General features: G+C 38.9%; 1 protein-coding gene across 1 annotated transcript; it reads left to right on the forward strand.

Annotated features, from left to right (window-relative positions):
• The first annotated feature begins 1,289 nt into the window (after window positions 1–1,289).
• Window positions 1,290–14,103, forward strand: scaf11 (SR-related CTD-associated factor 11). The gene is made up of 15 exons (XM_065273478.1): window positions 1,290–1,497; window positions 1,863–1,914; window positions 2,062–2,195; window positions 2,329–2,406; window positions 2,483–2,562; window positions 2,655–2,728; window positions 7,780–7,814; window positions 7,894–7,994; window positions 8,109–8,225; window positions 8,411–8,484; window positions 8,578–10,638; window positions 12,387–12,706; window positions 12,802–12,978; window positions 13,059–13,178; window positions 13,361–14,103. Exons 2-15 carry the CDS (start codon window positions 1,893–1,895, stop codon window positions 13,469–13,471), a joined length of 3,504 nt encoding a protein of 1,167 aa, XP_065129550.1. The 5' UTR covers window positions 1,290–1,497; window positions 1,863–1,892; the 3' UTR covers window positions 13,472–14,103.
• Window positions 14,104–21,169: the final 7,066 nt, after the last annotated feature.

The following is a 21,169-nucleotide window of genomic DNA, read 5'->3' on the forward strand; positions in this document are numbered from 1 at the left end:
GGGATTGGTCATGAAGACAAGACCAACATTTTCATAATTTTTTTCACTTCAGAGCCTGTAAGTTAACTCCTGTTAGCAACCGAATCTTTCAAACATGGTAAGGAGCGTCACATTTCCATCAAAGGTATTCAGGCTAATCACAACACTCAGGGTCACAGAGCTTTTCAAATCTGTGCGTTCCAGGAAGAGAGTGAAATCTGATGTAAAATAATTGTATACTTTTGTTTAATTGCATATCTCTCATTGTACTATTGTTGATTGCAAAAAAAAAAAAAAAAAAATCTGGAGCAAAAACAATTTACGTGATGTAGAAAATAATGTGTTTTTAAACATAAACCACACAAACACATTGTATTACACCAAATACAAAAATAAAGTTGTTTTTAGCAATGAAATATGTGCTCTTTGACCAAGGTCGATTGAATAGATATTTGGATCATTTTGCATTTATACACAACAGTGTCCTCTGCTGGACATTTAAACAGATTGAATGTAAATACAATATTATAATGTTAAAAATGTATCTACAGCGAGGGCTTTGAACAGAAACACAAGAAACATTTTACAGATGACATCAATAATTACATGATAATACACTTGATAATACAGTTGATTAGATAACCAACAACCGCGAGGTCAAATAACATTTAAATGCAGAAATAATTTGGGGAAGAGACAAACTAACTGGGAAAAAATCACCAAGAGGGAGGAGCAAACTGTTTGGGCGTCATCTCCTATTGGCCAGATGTTGATGGAAAATGACGCGATCCCTCCTTAGTGTTTTCAATTTTTGTCTTTATTTTATCTTCTTTTTCTTTTTTATTTAAATTGTATTCTGTTTCAATATATATGTGTACATAGATATATTTTATTTACTTTATGTGCAGCAAAACTGTACAATGTGATATACTCTACAACAAACACCCCCCCCCCAAACTTGACGCAAACAAATTATAATATCAATAAATCTACAGCTGAAAGAACAAAGTCTTGTCCAATAAAAATCACATTAATTAATTTAAATTAAATAATTTTAATCTCTCGCATCCTTTAAGTGATGTTTGTTAGGTTTGACACTTTTATTTGTGTTTGAAAGACAAAATCGTTATTTATGTTATGTTTAATCCGTCACATTTTAATATTGTACTTGTGTGTAATTTGTAACCTGAAGAGTGAAATCGGTGCTCTCTCGTGTATATATTTGTTATTGCAGTAGTATGAAGTTGCATAAGCCTTTCTACCGACTTCAATTTCCGTGAACTTTATTCCCGACGTGATGACGCAGGAAGTCTCCCGGCATGCCGCGCTGCAGCGACGCTCCGCGTTGAAGAGGCGAAACTGCAGCCTCTGACCCACATGTGGCCGGACGGCTTCAAATCTACAGCTATTACAAGCACAAGTGCCGATGAAAGTTCGCGAAAAGTGCGTGTTTTTGTGCTGACGAGCGTGCTGCGTGCTCGTATATGACCTGAGGCCTGTGGCGGTAAGCGCGCGGAGGTGAGTGTGTGTGGATGACAGCAGATGCTAACACGGCTAGCCGCGTCACACTGATAAACAAGAGTGTAAACTAGTAAACACTGCCTTTAAACACTTTTACAGAGCAAAAAATATTTGTCCCAACGTGTTACCCGCAATAATCGTTCTCATTAGATTATATTCAGTGTCTGTAAAGTGTTAAAATGGCTTTGTTTTACCTCAGGTAGCCCAAACTTCAGCTGTGTTGTTGAAGAGTAAATAAAGCGACTGAATAAAGACACAATAACCGAGTTATAAAATGATTAATGCTTTCTTATTGTCTTTAAATTGTAGCTTAAATTATTACATTATATAGGGGGTTCTTTGTTTTCTTTTTTTAAATCTAGTCTCAGAGCAGCTGTGACCTGGAGCCAAAGATGCAAGAGGGGCCAGGAAAGGGTGAGTGGGGTTTGACTTTCACCAGTTTCTGTTTCTACCCAAACAGCTGAGTTGTTCAATTTCTCTTTACTGCATTTAAGCAATTTGAATATCTGTGATTGCTTCTGATGGTACCGAAGGTTTATTGTAATTTTTGTGTTTTCTCAGGTGGACAAAGCTTGGAGGATGAGGCAGCCCAACGCTGTCCTATCTGTCTGAATCAACCCAGGCAGGCAGATAGAGCGGTACCGGACGGCTGCACGCATGTTTACTGCTCCGCCTGTATTCTCCGCTGGGCGCAGGTTAGGGCCTCCCCATTACACAATATCACACCTATCAAATCACACCTATGATTAATTTATTATTACAGATAAAATGCATACAGTAAAGGGTGTGTACTATGTTTAAAAGCTTATTGTGTGTGGCGGGTTACAGATGGTTCAGTCCTGCCCAGTGGATCGCAGACCCATCAGAATGATCTACCTGCAGGGCTCCTCGCAGCAGTGCATCAAGGTCAGATGCCCGTTTGATGTTCTGGATGTTTCTCTTAAGGGATTTAAAGCTGATTTTCTAGGTTTCTCTCTTTCAGCTTCCTGTGAAGGTGCCCCAGCTGTCAGAGTCGCAGATGTGCAGTGGTCAAGACGCTCAAAAGATGTGTCATGTCTCTGTGTAAGTGCCATCACACTGTGTGTGTGCTTGTGTTTGTTTAGGAGTTCACATATTCATCTGAATGTTTTTGCATTTCATTGTGACACTTACAGAGAAGAGACAGAAGAAACCAAGAGACTGCAAAAGAAAAAACTTCATGCCAAACAGAAACGCCACAATCGAATATGTACGTATTATTGGCCAATTATTGATTGTTTTGTTTGTGAGGTGAGTTTCATTTGAATTGAGAATTCAGTGTTTTAAGAATGATCTAGATTAAAACCTACACTTTCTTGTTAGCATCTAACGCATGGTATTGATTACAACATTATATTATTTGAGAATATCTAGTGCGTTACAGACATAAATCTAGTTTGTTTTATTTAAACAACAATCTGAAACCGATATTTATTCAACTAGATATTTGTTAAAGAGCACCTATTGTCCACTTCATGGTTTTAACTTTTCTTTTGTGTGTAAGTGTGTATTAGTACATGGTAACGATATGCAAAAGGTCCATACCCCAAAGTAAACAATGACACAAGTAATTGTCTCCAATGAAAATATATTTTCTTGGACTATAACAAACACACAGATTGTAGGCAAGAGTTTACTTTCTGTGAATGATGATGTAGACAAGACCGACATTATCATAATTCCTCCCACTTCGGACTTAAAGCCTGTAAGTTAACTCCTGTTAGCAACCGATTCTTTTAAACTTGGTAAGGAGCGTCAAGTTTGCAGCTGATGTCAGAGGTATATAATCCAATCACAACATACAGATTAGCTGGCAAATCAGAGACACAGAGCTTTTCAAATCTGTGCGTTACAGGAAGAGAGTGAAATCTGGAGTTACAAAAACGCATGGTATGTGGAAATAATGTGTTTTTAACCATAAACCAAGCACAGGGTTCCCACAGGTCCTTGAAATCCTTGAAAGTTTGTGAATCTGGGAGAAAAAAATTCAAGGCCCTGGGAAGTTTTTGAAAATATACATACATAGATACTAGGGCTGGGCGGTATGACGATATATTCCGTTACCGCGGAATAAAATGTCAGACGTAACAGATTTTCTATTCCGTCTATTCTGCGAAATGCAAATAAGTGGGCGTGGCTAACTCTGCCCTCACGCATGTTAGACTTGGTGTGACGGAGAAACATGTAAAATAATTCACTCATAAAAAATAAACAAGTTATTTCTGTAATTTTTATAATAACTGACAGCAGTGAATCCACCGTGGGTCTCGCAGCGAGACTCTCGCTCGCTCTTTCTCTCTCTCTCTCTCTCTCTCTCTGCTCATGCTGCAGCCACCCGGCCGGTCTCTCGCGTGCAGAGGTCTCTCTAGGCGTGCAAGGAGCTGCGATGCCAAATAAAGAGTTCTTCTCGAAATTAATGCTAATAGTTGTAAAGTTTTCTCAACTTCAAGCAAGCTAAGACAAAACTCGCGTTTATATCAGTGACACGTGCACTGCTGGAGCGATGTAGTTTGACGCGCCATTTGCAACATATTTGATTGGAAAGACGAGAAAGAGATGCAAATGTTAAGGTCTAATAGAAAGTAAAGGGCGTCAAGACCTTAAAACAAACTTTATGATCATCACATCATAGCACCTGTCACATTTATAATATCTAGAGCTTCTTCTCTCATATAGGCTATAGGTATTCATCCTGTCTGTAGGTTTTTGCATATATTTATACCTGTTCATTTAACATATTGCCTATTTTTAATGTAATGTATGCATAAATACAAAATACAATGAAGGCATACTATAGCTTCAACGGTCTATAAAATGAATAACTCAATTATAAACAAGATTCTGTCTTATCAAGACTTAATCTGTTGTTATCTTCTGGGTATTTTCACTGTAACATTATTAACTTTAAATTGCTCATAATTAAAAACTGTGGTGAGCATTTAGTTAAAAGCTAGTGAGTGGCAAATTTCTGTACATTTTTATAATAAAAAAACAATATAAACTGAAAAACATTTATACTGTGAAATATACCGTTCCGTGAAATAAAATGACTCATTCCGTGAAATAGATTTTTGGTCATTCCGCCCACCCCTAATAGATACAGGTCTGTATCTTTCCCTGTGTAGTGTTGGATAATATCATTAAAATTCTAGACTTTTTAATCACACGTGCTAAACTGTTCACTTTAAATGCTTATATCTTCTGTATGCGAATGTTGATTCATACCAAAATGCTTTTTTGCATAGTTGTGTTTGACACATGAAAACGTCTCGGGTTACGTATGTAAATGTTGTTCCCTGAGAAGGGAACAAGATGCTGTGTCTCTCTTGGCATACTTCCTGCGTCCCTGTAACGCCGTCTTTGGCAATATTTCACATATCGGTATACAACCTGGCTCCCACGTCACCCTATCTTTCTCGTTAAGCCTCAAATTTGATATACACATTCATACGGACATACACTTGGAGGCATCCCCCAAGGTGTCAGAGCAGTGACGCAGCGCAAGTTCCCTCGAAAGGGAACTGTAACAATAAGAGATGTTCCGATACTATTTTTCTCTTCCTGATTCCGATACCTGGGCTCAGGGTATCGGCCGATACCGAGTACCGATCCGATACCTGGGTGCGTATCTGTATAATATACAGCTGTACATACTACTAGCCCTGTATGAATGGATATAACTGTTTTATGGTGTGCTTCAGACTTATTCTGTATAAAACATGAAAAAATACATACAGTGAACTAGAGTATTTTATTATCTGAAAGACATTCGACAGTAATATTTATTTTTCCTAAGTGAAAAAGAGCCACAAACCTAACACTGTAAACGGAAAGAGTATTTTAGTTTTAGAATATAACTGTATAAAACAGTGCAACAAATAAGGATTAAAAACATTTATATGAATAATATAACAAAATAATCTATTTTAAACTTAAAAATCCAGAAACAATTTTGTTAAACAAAAGGCATTTCAGTTTTTAAATACAAAAGTAAAATAAAGCTCCTTTAAAAACACCAAGTGTAGCCACTGAAATACTGTATTCCACTGTAGTCTGAAATACAAACAAACAGCGGACATATGGCTGCATGCTTTGATTTCTTCGCCGCTCTAAGTGGTTGCGTCACGCGTGTGGTTACTTCCTGTTTTTTTTGCATTCAGAGCAGCGAAGAAGAGCTCAGTTTCGCTTTGCAGCGGTAGCTTTAGCATTAGCTATAATGGGCATTACTTGGTTTATTAAGAAAATGGTATTGGATCGGTACATGAGTTCAAGTACTCGCCGATTACGATGCCAGATTTTTTTGAGGTAGTACGATGTTACCTTGCTCTCACTTGAAATGTGTCCCCACATTTAGTCCTTGAATTTGAGGGCATTGGACCTGCAAAGTCCTTGAAAGGTCCTTGAATTAAGGTTAACTAAGGTGTGGGAACCCTACACGCAAACACATTGTACTATACCAAATATACAAAATAACGTTGTTTTTAGAAATAAAATAGGTGCTCTTTAATGATATTTATTAACGGCAGAGTAAATGCAGCATAATAATGTGTAATAAATTGGTATAATCATTCAGCATTTCACTTGTTGAGCATTGTGTAATGAGGGTTTACATTTTTATTTTGGCAGGCCTAATATTTTAGTTAAATTTTAAACCTGTAAATTGGTTGGGGATGTGCATTTTTTTTTTCACTTTGCTTTTTACGCTAACTAGAGGTCTTCACAGGGAAAACTTGTTGTCCGACTCGAGACCTGAGCAAGTTTTTTTTTCTCACTTAGCTACACAATCAGAGAAAACGCATGAAGTGACAATGTGTAAAAAGGCTCTAAAAGTTTCACATGTGCCTCGGACATGAGATGGGAATAATATAGGTAGCCTCTGGTCTTAGGTTTTCTATGCGCCAGACCGGTCAATCAATTTTGAATTTACATTTTAGCGCTTACCTTGGTGTCGTCGTCAGATAACAAATAAATGGAGCAACGGGCAAAATTGGTTGTGAGGCCACTGGGGTTTCTTTCTGTCAAACCCCATTCACACAGACCTCTGGTCCCAGAAAATACCCGTAAAATTGCCAGACAAGCGTCTGTGTGAACAAAAACTCGTTCCGTTAATCTTCTGGGATCGTTGCCGGAAAGAGGACTTAATAAGATATGCAGGTAACCCTCTGTGTGAACATGAAGCCGCAAGAATGCCCTAAAGGGTGTGTCGAAGTGAGGACGCGCGCGTCATCATCACAACACAAGTTATGGTTCAGCTCCTTACAACGAGAGATAACATGCATATAAACATTCACCACGAGAAATGTTGCAAACTAGATTGAAGCAGTTATCAGGAAATGATATATGAGACGCATAAACAATGACGCACGTGCCGTAGTGAGGACGCGCGTGTCATGGCAACATGAAGTTGGTTCAACTCTTTAAAATGAGGGATTTACAACATTCACTACGAGAATTGAAATGTCAGCAAAATGGACTGAAGCAGATATCAGGTAAGTAAGCTAGTTACTTACTGCGTTGAAACGGAGATCATTCAGCAGCATAAAAAAATATCGCGTCACATGCTCATTTGAGCTATAATAAACGAAAATACCCTCATGTCAAATATCCACTCTGAAGCTGAGATCATTCACCGGCATAGAACTGTGCGTTCACGCGCTCCTTTGTAGTCTTATTATAAACAAAAACGCATGCGAGTTGTTTCTGGAGAGAGAGATAATATATAATATGCAAACTTCAGACGTTGCATAGAAGAGAGGGCAGGACTTTCAACAGGTCACGTGTCTTTCCGGGACCATCAGATGCCGTGTAATCTTGGCAGTGTGAACAAACAAAAACTCTAACCATTCCGGAAAAATCCAGGATGCATTTTACGTGTATTTCCCTGAATGTCTGTGTGAAAAGGGCTTCAGACTGGTGCACACACGTCAGTGCCTTTTACATTTTGGTACAGGTTTGGGTCGGACTACTAATATTGGTGCTGCATAGTTGCCCCACAGACTCTCAAACTGTCGAGCTGATCGTTTTTCCGATCTGATGGACAAAACTCACACTCCCATGCCACGATTGCATTTTAAACCCTTATGACTTTTGTCTGTAAAATGTCTTGATCCCAGTCGTCATGTTGTTTTGATTTGATGAGATTCACACTGCATTGACAGCTGAAGCGGTGAAATATTATAAGCAGGTCTTGTCAAACAGAACAGCTCTGAAGTAAGCTTTTCAATCTTGTTCTGAAATTAATTGTTTTGAACTCTTTAATAGGTCACTCGGAAGCATTTGTGAATAAAAACAGAAAGGTTAGTCCTGCACTGTTTATTTCTTTTAGTAATATTTATAAAAGCTTAGCGTCATATAATCCAGCTCTTTATCATGCAGATGAGTGGAAACTCATGTCATGCTCTCCAGCGCTCTCAACATTTTCACTCATCACTGCCCAGCCAACAGGGTTCGACAGTCGGTACTGTGACTCATATCATGTAAGTTATGCGCTAACCTGATGTTTTTGTGTGAATCAAGTTAAGTGTTGAAAAATCAAGTGTCTTGTTTGTTTTTGCAGTTTGGTTATGTAAGTTTTCTGTTTATTGTTGTAGAACTGAATCTGTTGAGCTTTGTGAGGAGTTGTCGGATGACATCCAGTGGAGGAGATTGCAGAGGAAAAACCGATGGTTACCTGCCTCTGCACCTGCCCCCTCAACAGGTCTACTTGGGTGAGAAACATGTTTTATGTCAATGTCAAGATATTTCTGTCATGGTTTCTGTATTTAAAAAACTATTTTCAGTTTCAATGAGATGGAGAAAACTAGTAATCTTTAAATTATTTTATTTAATCTTTGAATTTGTTTGGTTTCATATAAGTTTAAATTACTATGTTTTGCTTACTGGTTATTTTTAGGGTATCCCTGCGTTCACACCTGCTTCTGTCAGCTGTCTCTGCGTCTCTCAATCTTCTGCTATCAGAAAACTCAGGTGAGGGATCACTTTAAAATACCATTCAATACACCGGTAAATATATGGATTGTGTTTTTTCAATCCTCACATATCTTGTTCTGCGTCTCTCAGTTCCTTTTGGCAGAGTTTGTGCCGTCACATGTCCCAAAGGTGAGGAGAGAAAGGGGAGCAGAGGTTCTGGGTCAAAGAGCTCAGCAAAACCACCAGAAGCTGTTGCGACAAGACGCTCCTCTCGTCACAGTCGCTCCGAGACGGAGGATACTGCTGCTGAACAATCCCAGGCAACAGATTCAGATACGTCCTCTTCAACCAACCATTCGACTACATCACAAACCGTAAACGAAACAAGTGCTTCTTCGAGCGAGGGCCAGCAAGAGAGCAATCAAAGAGTGAAGACAAAAGATGATCCAGTGGATAGACAAGAAGAGGAGCAGAAAACCGAGCCTGAGAATCATGAAGATGATGAATTATTAAAGGAAGAAGAATCAGAAGAAACGGAAGCAGAGCAGGAACCTAAAGAAGATGAGACTTCTGATCAGGCCAATAATGACCCAGAACCAGCAGATCCAGAGCAGAAGATGGAGAAGGCGAATGAGAAGAGTTCGGATGAGAATGAATGTGTTTTCACTGATGCTAATAACCATGAAAAAGAAACGACCACAATGGAGGAAAAGGCCAGCATGAATACTGTTGATCATGAAGACAATCAGAAACTTTCACCCGATGACATGACAAAATGTGATGAAGTCCAAGCAGCAAAGGAGATAGACAGTCCACCTCCTTTTGTTGCAGACCTGCAAAAGCTTGGTTCTCAAAACGTTGAACCAACAGCATATGCTTCAAACAAGATCACTGACTTGGAACATGAGTCTGAGGCCACAGCAGAAAACACAGATGAAGGTCTCGCACAAGAGTCTAGCAGCTGTCCTTCGAAGTCTCCCAACCAGCTGGATGATAGCACCGGTCCATCAGATCAACAACTCCCACAAGTTATTGCCACCTCTTTAGAGACAATAGACACTAATGCAGGAACCCATCAAGACAATACTGACCTCATTCCCATGGAGTGTGATTCACCTGCTTCCGTGAATGAAGACCATGTCAGACCACATGAGATGGATTCCAGCGTCAACGTGCCTCAGCAGCCCAGTCGAGAGCCTGTGCACAAGTCTGAATCATGTAAGGAGCCGAAAGGCTCAGACAAGAGGGATGGACGATCACGCCGGTCTCGCTTTCATTCAGCTACGACAACCTGGTCTCCTAGCAAGGAGTCTAGAAGTGAAGGGTCACGCAGATCAAGATCTCGATCAAGAGATAGAAGCAGCAAGACGCGATCCACGTCAAGGAGCCGTGAGCAACAAGAGGATGAGCGAGATGGTAGACCAAACCATAGCAGAGAACGCAGTCGTAGTAGAGAGCGGAGTCGCAGGCGATGCAGTCGAAGTCGTTCGAGGTCCAGAACCAGAAACCGGACCGGACGCAGGAGCCCCTCTCAGGAGCGCTTGGACCATGGCAGCCACTCTCCTCGGAAAAGGGAGTCTTGGGGTGGGGACGGTTGGCCGTCCGGAGGTGGGGAAAGAGGTTTTCGCAATTCAAGCTGGAGAAACAATTCAGAGATGCCTAGTAATTTCAAAGGAAGAGAGCCCAACTCATCCAACAACGGCAGCTTCCACGAAGCGTCACCAGATCGAGGCAGAAACGAGAATCCAGACTGGGTGAGGACTTGGACGGATACTGAAACCAGAGGACGTGAGCCAAGGCGAGATGAAAATGTGGTTGATCCACCTACAGAGTCCTGGTCACGGGGTGGGTGGAATGTCGAGCAGGGTCAGCGTTCGGCAGGACGTGGCAGAGGTGCACAATGGCCATCCAGCCAGCAGGGGGAACAAGGAGATAATTGGAGGCAACGTACTTCTTTCTCAGGGACAGCTAATAACACCGATTCATACAGTCGGTTTAATGAAAACAGAGTTGGAACGAAAAGAAAAGAGCCTGAGGGCTCTGATACACCAGTGGATCGTTCAGGGTGGTCGACGGCATCGAGCTGGGCCGTGCGCCGGACTCTTCCTGCTGATGTTCAGAGCTACTACTCGCGCAGGGACAGAGGCAGCAGCAACGTCTGGAACAGACAAGAGGAGGATCAAAGTGCGCCTGGTGCCTCGAAACAAGCAGGTCTGTCTTCATCCAAAAATTGATATACAGATATGTTTAAATCAGGCTGATTCTTGCAAAACCACTTTTTCATCTTAATGCTAATAATACTTTACAAAAAGAAATCTTCTGTTACATTAAACTAAGTCCCACTTTGGGGAAATCTATTTTTTTTTAAGACAAGCCATGGGCAAATTCATCATTTAACACCATTGATGAGTATTTTTTCTTATTCCTACCGTTTAAAATCGCCTTAATTCCTTTTCTTGTCGCAAACATGTAATCAATCATATCAACACAGTTGATCGCGTGGATCAGTAATTTGAGTCAAAGATATTATGTTTGGATGCCTGAAATGATCACAGCACTGCTTCTGTGCTGCTCACATATGCATGGTGAGTGCTGTAATCTGTTAACATCAGTGCTTACAGATTAGTGCTGTAGGGTTGTGTCAATAGATTATACTATTTTGTATCGACAATCGTCAGACAACCGGATGATAGTGAGTTTTCAAGGTGACAGTTATTATAATTATCCTCATAGTTTCGCATTAACATGCGCATTGCTGCACTAAGTGACTGTGTGTTTTGAGGGAGGCAGCAATGACAGCAGCGAGTTACAAGTGGGTCCAAATAAAAAACAGTGTTGTAATCGTTATTGTCATTACTCTATAACTTCCGTGCATTAAAGCAAACCGTCCCAGGTTGCCATGCAGCCCACTGGGAAAACTCTCAGTGCTCCTGATGACTAGTTTGCTACAGCATCCGCGTAACCTCTGTATGTAGAAAAAATCTCACGCATTTGCCAGAATTGCCAGATGGTCAATCCACCCATGTCCTTCAGACAGCGGTGGTGGACCACGTCTCTTTCTTTCTCTCATTTTGATTGTGTGGCGCATGTGCCTGCTCGTGGTGCACATATGGTTCCCCAGCTTAGGCGGGCCACCCGAACTGCAAAGTGCTGCAGGAAACCCTGGCCTGAGCTGTGCGTTTGAATAGAGGTGGGGACTTAGGGGCCAGTCACACCAATAGCGTTTATGGCAGTTGCAGGCGCCTTTTTTGAATGATATTCTATGGGCAGGGCGCGTTTGCGCGCTGTTTATGCGCGCCGAGCGCCTTGCGGTTTTTTGCCGCCTGCCGCGCACACGTTTTTGAAGGAGCGCTGAGAGCGGAGAAGCGCCCGACGTCATTCGTGTCTTTCCATTGTCCAATCGAATGAGGGGAGAGGCGGGCCTTACGTTGTGGTGAGGGAAGTTTACAGTTGCTTTGAAGAACCGGACTCCACTCGCTCACTCTCTCCTGCGTGTTTGTGCACCTCTCATCCTCAAACAAGGTCAGAGCAAGCGTCCTCTTTTTAAAGTTTCTGCTGATATGACAGTTAACAGCAAAAGAGCGCTCACGCTTCAATATTTGATTGACAAGACAGCTGACTCGGTGGTTGCTTAGCAATATGAAAAGCCGCGTCGCACTGCTCTTTTTTAAAAAAAGGCAGTGCGTCGCGCCTTGCGTTTGCAAGCGTTTAAAGCGCTTTTGGTGTGACTGAAGCCTTAGGGTGTAATGTTACATTCAAGCTGTTTTAAAGCATAGAGAAATTACAGGTAAAATATATGCTTTTATATATGCTATATAATGCCCAAAAATGCGTTTTAAATAATAAAATGATTGCCTACAGGGAGCCTTTAAATGGTTTTGATATTAATGGGATGATGTTTCAGGAGTAACAAGTTTTGTATTGAATAACACAGTTGCATGTTCACTTCCATATTTCAGATCCCCCTCAGAATGAACCAAAGGCCCCACTTTCCACTGAGGCTGTCCCCCAACCCTTGCCTGCCCTGATGCCCCATCAGTTGGGCATGGTAGGGGTCCTCCGTTACCCCATGGCACCTTTGGTTCCCAGAGCTCCTGCTCCAGGGCTGCAGCCTGCTCAGTTCGGCATGCCTCCTCCTGTATCAGTACATCTGCACCCAGCTGGACCTCTCCTTCAGGTCCCATCCATTGCTGTACAGGGGCTGCCACCGCCACCCCCACCGCCTCCACCTGTGCAACAGGGGGGCTTCATTGCACCCAACGAAGGCCACATGCCACAGGTAGCCACAATGTTTGCATGTGTTTTCTGTCTCTTTGTTTAGTGATGTGCTCCTTTAGTGACTGTTTTAAACGATGCATTTTTTTTTTTTTACAGCAGGTGATGCCTAACTTCTCGGTCCCAGGCAAACCTTCTTTCAAACCCATGCCAACCAAAGTGGGTGCATCCCTGCATCACCCCACAGGGACACTCAGTATTGCCCAGCCATCGTCTACCACCCCCCAGCCCACCTCTCATAGTAAGGCCCATGCTGACAGTTCAAAGAAAGAGAAGGTCAGTGTGCACACATAAGTAAAGTCCTGCTTTTTTAAGTAAAGTCCTCGCTTCTTAAAACAAATCTCCTTTTCAAACAGAAGTTGCAGATTCAGGAGCGTGCCGTCAATGAGGTCAAAGCAGCAATTAAGCCATATTATCAAAAGAATGAAATTAACAAAGAGGAATATAAAGAGATTGTACGCAAAGCTGTGGAAAAGGTACGTTTTAGGCATTTTCATGTAGTTTTGTTCAAAAATTCCAAGAGCTGTTTATCAAGAAAATAGTAACTGTGGTTATAAGGCAAATTATATTGTTGGCTTCTGCTGGTCAGGAGGAAGAACCACTGTGTTTTCAGGTGATCTTAATCCTGTATACGGTAATGTTTATGTTATTCCCTCAGGTGTGCCACAGCAAGAGTGGAGAGGTGAACTCTGATAAGGTGGCCAACCTGGTGAAGGCGTACGTGGACAAATACAAACGCATTCGCAAAAACAAATCGGAGAAGAGCTGAGACTCGCTGCTCTGCTGAATGCACAAGTGCAATTTCAGGTGTCACTGACTGGAGCTCTTCTTAACATATTTACATACAAGAATGAAGATTTTTCTAGAGATGACATATTTTGTTTAATTTGGATTTGATATAGTGCAAATGCCCTTTATTGGATTGTGTCTCATGGGTTTGTGTGGGGGGGGGTTATGAGCTGTAAAATGGGGTGGGTTAAGGGTTTGTAATGTTGTTGCTTTAATTTCAGTTTGCTTTTAAGTTTATAGTAGCAAAAAAATGAATAATGAAAGCAGTGATATGATTCGAGCGGTACTACTGGACTTGCCCTTTCTCTCTTTCTCGATCTCTCTTTCTCAGTAGTCTTATGGACCTCATCATAAGGTGTTGATTTTCCCTTTAGAATCATCAAAACAATCTGGAATATATGTGCGTTAGCTTTATTATGCCCTGCAGATCCCTGAATGTGTGTGCATTTGAATGTCAGTGTGCGATTAAATCATAATCTTGTGTGAAACACGGGTAGTTTGTCTTTGAGCTAAGATGATTTTTGTCATATTCAGGTAAAAGTCCTTACTCTGTTCATGCAGTTCAATCACTGTGTATGTTTATACCCTCCTTAAATAAACCAGCTCTCTCTACCCTGTCCTGTGTCATCTTACTAAAACCCCTGCTTGTGTTTACCAATGCAAATCAGGTGGATCTATATACCAGGACAGGGGGCTTGCATGTGAAAAATATTCTCAAATAATCTGTTAAACCTTTTAAGAGGCTTGGTATCTTAACTTGTGATGTGAAAGACCGACAATATGCACTAGATCAAGTTTTCATATCATTTTTTTAAGAATATTCTGGACACAAGCATAATACTTGTATAATTCTGAGGTTAATTAATTGTATTTATTTATCAAGGACAATGCACAGACAAACATTAATCTCTAATAGAGAGAAGATGCTCTGTGCCAGATTTAGCTACTAAATAATTATGAGCACTTCAGTTCAACAATAATGACAACAATTAATCAATAAATTTCTTCAATAAAACTTCCCACTAAAATACTCCATTTCCAATATATCAATAACATAAGACACGAAAATGTAAGATATGCCAATGTATAAAATGTATATACCATAAACACTTCACTTAGTTTCAACAACAGGACTCTCTTCTACACATACTCAATTTTAGTTCATCAATTTTTAATAATCACTAGAAAAATAAAAGCGAAATTGCCATTATTATAAATATTTGTCCTCACTTAAAATGACACATATATTGTTTCATTAACATAATAGGTCTTAACCATGACCTATGCATTTTTTTAAAAATTCTACTTTTCCTTATGTAAATGTACATATGTGTTAAGATGCAAAACCCTTTAAGTGCTGACATATTCAGTTCATATTATCATCTCATTTTTGACACGTGGCGTTTAGAGGCTGTTCACATAGGATTGGGTTTAATATGTTTAGGTAATAATTCACGTAAACCACAACAGAAGGGTTTATTTAAAGGGGTCATTTGATGCGATTTCATGTTTTCCTTATTATTAGGAATGTTAAAAGCTGTTCATGCATATAGAAGATCCATAAAGTCCCAAAGATTATGTCTGTTTAAAAACCCACATTTAGGGGCGATTTCTCGGACAGGGCTTATCTTAGTCCCAGACTTAAAAGCATGTTTAAGCTGCTTTAATTTCAAAGCACCTTGCACTAACATATTTTAAAGTGTTATTACAGTCTGAACAGTGATGTAATTTATACAGATCGCCAAAGTTGTTCATTTTATTCCTCTACCTTGGGTTTAAAAATCTTAGGGGCAGTTTCCCGGACAGGGATTAGACTAGTCCTAGACTAAAATAAAACAATTTATATCTTAAAACACATAAGTGCCCTTTGCCTTGCCTAACTAAAAACATAACCTGTGTGCATTTTGCGACATGTTTGTTAAAACTAGTTATATTTCCTAATTATGCTAAGGCCTAGTCCTGTTTTAAAATAATCCCTGTCCGGGAAACCACCCCTGTAATCTTTAAAGTGTCATCATAGTCTGAACAGCGATGTAATTTACACAGATCGCCACAGGAGGGCGTTGTTCATTTTATTCCTCTACCTTGAGTTTAAAATCCTTATCTTTAAAGTGCCATTTTAGTTTAAATAGTGATGTAATTTACACAAATCACCACAGGATGGCGTTGTTAATTTTATTCCTCCACTTTGAGTTTAAAAATCTTAATCTTTAAAGTGTCATTATAGTCTGAACAGCGATGTAATTTACACAGATCGCCACAGGAGGGCGTTGTTCATTTTATTCCTCCACTTTGAGTTTAAAAATCTTAATCTTTAAAGTGTCATTATAGTTTGAACAGCGATGTAATTTACCCAAATCACCACAGGAGGGCGTTGTTCATTTTATTCCTCCACTTTGAGTTTAAAAATCTTAATCTTTAAAGTGTCATTATAGTCTGAACAGCGATGTAATTTACCCAAATCACCACAGGAGGGCGTTGTTCATTTTATTCCTCCACTTTGAGTTTAAAAATCTTAATCTTTAAAGTGTCATTATAGTCTGAACAGCGATGTAATTTACCCAAATCACCACAGGAGGGCGTTGTTCATTTTATTCCTCCACTTTGAGTTTAAAAATCTTAATCTTTAAAGTGTCATTATAGTCTGAACAGCGATGTAATTTACACAGATCGCCACAGCAGGGCGTTGTTCATTTTATTCCTCTACCTTGAGTTTAAAATCCTTATCTTTAAAGTGCCATTTTAGTTTAAATAGCGATGTAATTTACCCAAATCACCACAGGAGGGCGTTGTTCATTTTATTCCTCCACTTTGAGTTTAAAAATCTTAATCTTTAAAGTGTCATTATAGTCTGAACAGCGATGTAATTTACACAGATCGCCACAGGAGGGCGTTGTTCATTTTATTCCTCCACTTTGAGTTTAAAAATCTTAATCTTTAAAGTGTCATTATAGTCCGAACAGCGATGTAATTTACCCAAATCACCACAGGAGGGCGTTGTTAATTTTATTCCTTCACTTTGAGTTTAAAAATCTTAATCTTTAAAGTCGCCATGAAACGGAAGTAGCGATTGCCTTATTTTCCCCGTGGTGACGTATATCCGAATGAAACGGCTTTTGAGATGAAATAAGGCAGGGCTGGATTTGAATTTGTCCATCGAGATCTGATTGGATCTTTTGAAGTTGGGTCGTGTTGCTAATTGCTAATCGCTGCGATCTTCTCCCGGACCCCGCCCACCTGCCATACTTTTGACCGGAAGTGAAGAGAGATCGTTTTGAGGAGGGGAGGAGATTTGCATTTTTGATTAAAGATTATGAGCACACACGAATTTTTAAAAAATAATGAAGCTCACAGATAAGTCATTTGTTAATAATACCACAATATTAAAAAAAATATATAGTTTTTCATTTCAATTTCATTGCGACTTTAAAGTGTCATTATAGTCTGAACAGCGATGTAATTTACCCAAATCACCACAGGAGGGCGTTGTTAATTTTATTCCTTCACTTTGAGTTTAAAAATCTTAATCTTTAAAGTGTCATTATAGTCTGAATAGCGATGTAATTTACACAGATCGCCACAGGAGGGCGTTGTTCATTTTATTCCTCCACTTTGAGTTTAAAAATCTTAATCTTTAAAGTGTCATTATAGTCTGAATAGCGATGTAATTTACACAGATCGCCACAGGAGGGCGTTGTTCATTTTATTCCTCCACTTTGAGTTTAAAAATCTTAATCTTTAAAGTGTCATTATAGTCCGAACAGCGATGTAATTTACCCAAATCACCACAGGAGGGCGTTGTTCATTTTATTCCTCCACTTTGAGTTTAAAAATCTTAATCTTTAAAGTGTCATTATAGTCCGAACAGCGATGTAATTTACCCAAATCACCACAGGAGGGCGTTGTTAATTTTATTCCTTCACTTTGAGTTTAAAAATCTTAATCTTTAAAGTGTCATTATAGTCTGAATAGCGATGTAATTTACACAGATCGCCACAGGAGGGCGTTGTTCATTTTATTCCTCCACTTTGAGTTTAAAAATCTTAATCTTTAAAGTGTCATTATAGTCTGAACAGCGATGTAATTTACCCAAATCACCACAGGAGGGCGTTGTTAATTTTATTCCTTCACTTTGAGTTTAAAAATCTTAATCTTTAAAGTGTCATTATAGTCTGAATAGCGATGTAATTTACACAGATCGCCACAGGAGGGGGTTGTTCATTTTATTCCTCCACTTTGAGTTTAAAAATCTTAATCTTTAAAGTGTCATTATAGTCTGAATAGCGATGTAATTTACACAGATCGCCACAGGAGGGCGTTGTTCATTTTATTCCTCCACTTTGAGTTTAAAAATCTTAATCTTTAAAGTGTCATTATAGTCTGAACAGCGATGTAATTTACCCAAATCACCACAGGAGGGCGTTGTTAATTTTATTCCTTCACTTTGAGTTTAAAAATCTTAATCTTTAAAGTGTCATTATAGTCTGAATAGCGATGTAATTTACCCAAATCACCACAGCAGGGCGTTGTTCATTTTATTCCTCCACTTTGAGTTTAAAAATCTTAATCTTTAAAGTGTCATTATAGTCTGAATAGCGATGTAATTTACCCAAATCACCACAGGAGGGCGTTGTTCATTTTATTCCTCCACTTTGAGTTTAAAAATCTTAATCTTAAAAGTGTCATTATAGTCTGAATAGCGATGTAATTTACCCAAATCGCCACAGGAGGGCGTTGTTCATTTTATTCCTCCACTTTGAGTTTAAAAATCTTAATCTTTAAAGTGTCATTATAGTCCGAACAGCGATGTAATTTACCCAAATCACCACAGGAGGGCGTTGTTCATTTTATTCCTCCACTTTGAGTTTAAAAATCTTAATCTTTAAAGTGTCATTATAGTCCGAACAGCGATGTAATTTACCCAAATCACCACAGGAGGGCGTTGTTAATTTTATTCCTTCACTTTGAGTTTAAAAATCTTAATCTTTAAAGTGTCATTATAGTCTGAATAGCGATGTAATTTACCCAAATCACCACAGGAGGGCGTTGTTCATTTTATTCCTCCACTTTGAGTTTAAAAATCTTAATCTTTAAAGTGTCATTATAGTCTGAACAGCGATGTAATTTACCCAAATCACCACAGGAGGGCGTTGTTAATTTTATTCCTTCACTTTGAGTTTAAAAATCTTAATCTTTAAAGTGTCATTATAGTCTGAATAGCGATGTAATTTACCCAAATCACCACAGGAGGGCGTTGTTCATTTTATTCCTCCACTTTGAGTTTAAAAATCTTAATCTTTAAAGTGTCATTATAGTCTGAATAGCGATGTAATTTACCCAAATCACCACAGGAGGGCGTTGTTCATTTTATTCCTCCACTTTGAGTTTAAAAATCTTAATCTTTAAAGTGTCATTATAGTCTGAATAGCGATGTAATTTACCCAAATCACCACAGGAGGGCGTTGTTCATTTTATTCCTCCACTTTGAGTTTAAAAATCTTAATCTTTAAAGTGTCATTATAGTCTGAATAGCGATGTAATTTACACAGATCGCCACAGGAGGGCGTTGTTCATTTTATTCCTCCACTTTGAGTTTAAAAATCTTAATCTTTAAAGTGTCATTATAGTCTGAATAGCGATGTAATTTACCCAAATCACCACAGGAGGGCGTTGTTAATTTTATTCCTTCACTTTGAGTTTAAAAATCTTAATCTTTAAAGTGTCATTATAGTCTGAATAGCGATGTAATTTACACAGATCGCCACAGGAGGGCGTTGTTCATTTTATTCCTCCACTTTGAGTTTAAAAATCTTAATCTTTAAAGTGTCATTATAGTCTGAATAGCGATGTAATTTACCCAAATCACCACAGGAGGGCGTTGTTAATTTTATTCCTTCACTTTGAGTTTAAAAATCTTAATCTTTAAAGTGTCATTATAGTCTGAATAGCGATGTAATTTACACAGATCGCCACAGGAGGGCGTTGTTCATTTTATTCCTCCACTTTGAGTTTAAAAATCTTAATCTTTAAAGTGTCATTATAGTCTGAACAGCGATGTAATTTACCCAAATCACCACAGGAGGGCGTTGTTCATTTTATTCCTCAACTTTGAGTTTAAAAATCTTAATCTTTAAAGTGTCATTATAGTCTGAATAGCGATGTAATTTACACAGATCGCCACAGGAGGGCGTTGTTCATTTTATTCCTCCACTTTGAGTTTAAAAATCTTAATCTTTAAAGTGTCATTATAGTCTGAACAGCGATGTAATTTACCCAAATCACCACAGGAGGGCGTTGTTCATTTTATTCCTTCACTTTGAGTTTAAAAATCTTAATCTTTAAAGTGTCATTATAGTCTGAACAGCGATGTAATTTACCCAAATCACCACAGCAGGGCGTTGTTCATTTTATTCCTCCACTTTGAGTTTAAAAATCTTAATCTTTAAAGTGTCATTATAGTCTGAATAGCGATGTAATTTACACAGATCGCCACAGGAGGGCGTTGTTCATTTTATTCCTCTACCTTGAGTTTAAAATCCTTATCTTAAAAGTGTCATTATAGTTTGAACAGCGATGTAATTTACAGAGATCACCACAGGAGGGCGTTGTTCATTTTATTCCTCCACTTTGAGTTTAAAAATCTTAATCTTTAAAGTGTCATTATAGTCTGAACAGCGATGTAATTTACACAGATCGCCACAGGAGGGCGTTGTTCATTTTATTCCTCCACTTTGAGTTTAAAAATCTTAATCTTTAAAGTGTCATTATAGTCTGAACAGCGATGTAATTTACACAGATCGCCACAGCAGGGCGTTGTTCATTTTATTCCTCTACCTTGAGTTTAAAATCCTTATCTTTAAAGTGCCATTTTAGTTTAAATAGCGATGTAATTTACCCAAATCACCACAGGAGGGCGTTGTTCATTTTATTCCTCCACTTTGAGTTTAAAAATCTTAATCTTTAAAGTGTCATTATAGTCTGAACAGCGATGTAATTTACACAGATCGCCACAGGAGGGCGTTGTTCATTTTATTCCTCCACTTTGAGTTTAAAAATCTTAATCTTTAAAGTGTCATTATAGTCTGAACAGCGATGTAATTTACCCAAATCACCACAGGAGGGCGTTGTTAATTTTATTCGTTTAAAAATCTTAATCTTTAAAGTGTCATTATAGTCTGAATAGCGATGTAATTTACACAGATCGCCACAGGAGGGCGTTGTTCATTTTATTCCTCTACCTTGAGTTTAAAATCCTTATCTTAAAAGTGTCATTATAGTTTGAACAGCGATGTAATTTACAGAGATCACCACAGGAGGGCGTTGTTCATTTTATTCCTCCACTTTGAGTTTAAAAATCTTAATCTTTAAAGTGTCATTATAGTCTGAATAGCGATGTAATTTACACAGATCGCCACAGGAGGGCGTTGTTCATTTCATTCCTCCACTTTGAGTTTAAAAATCTTAATCTTTAAAGTGTCATTATAGTCTGAACAGCGATGTAATTATGTAATTTACACAAATCACCACAGGAGGGCATTGTTTCTTTCACTCTTTTAAAAATTTTAAAGCATAACTAAACCCCTGGTCAGAGCGTGACTCCACCCACTGCAATATTTGAGAAATGCAAGAAAAGTGGGCAGACCCCAACGGAGATAGAGGGGACGAACTAAGCTCGTAC

Source organism: Paramisgurnus dabryanus, chromosome 1 (assembly GCF_030506205.2).
Source record: "Paramisgurnus dabryanus chromosome 1, PD_genome_1.1, whole genome shotgun sequence".
Lineage (NCBI taxonomy): Eukaryota > Metazoa > Chordata > Actinopteri > Cypriniformes > Cobitidae > Paramisgurnus > Paramisgurnus dabryanus.

Coding starts and splice junctions, on each gene's coding strand:
- scaf11 (XM_065273478.1), top strand. CDS start 1,893: ATGCAAGAGGGGCCAGGAAAGG. Junction 7,995..8,108: donor GGTACTGTGACTCATATCAT/GTAAGTTATGCG, acceptor TTATTGTTGTAG/AACTGAATCTGTTGAGCTTT. Junction 13,179..13,360: donor TACGCAAAGCTGTGGAAAAG/GTACGTTTTAGG, acceptor TTATTCCCTCAG/GTGTGCCACAGCAAGAGTGG.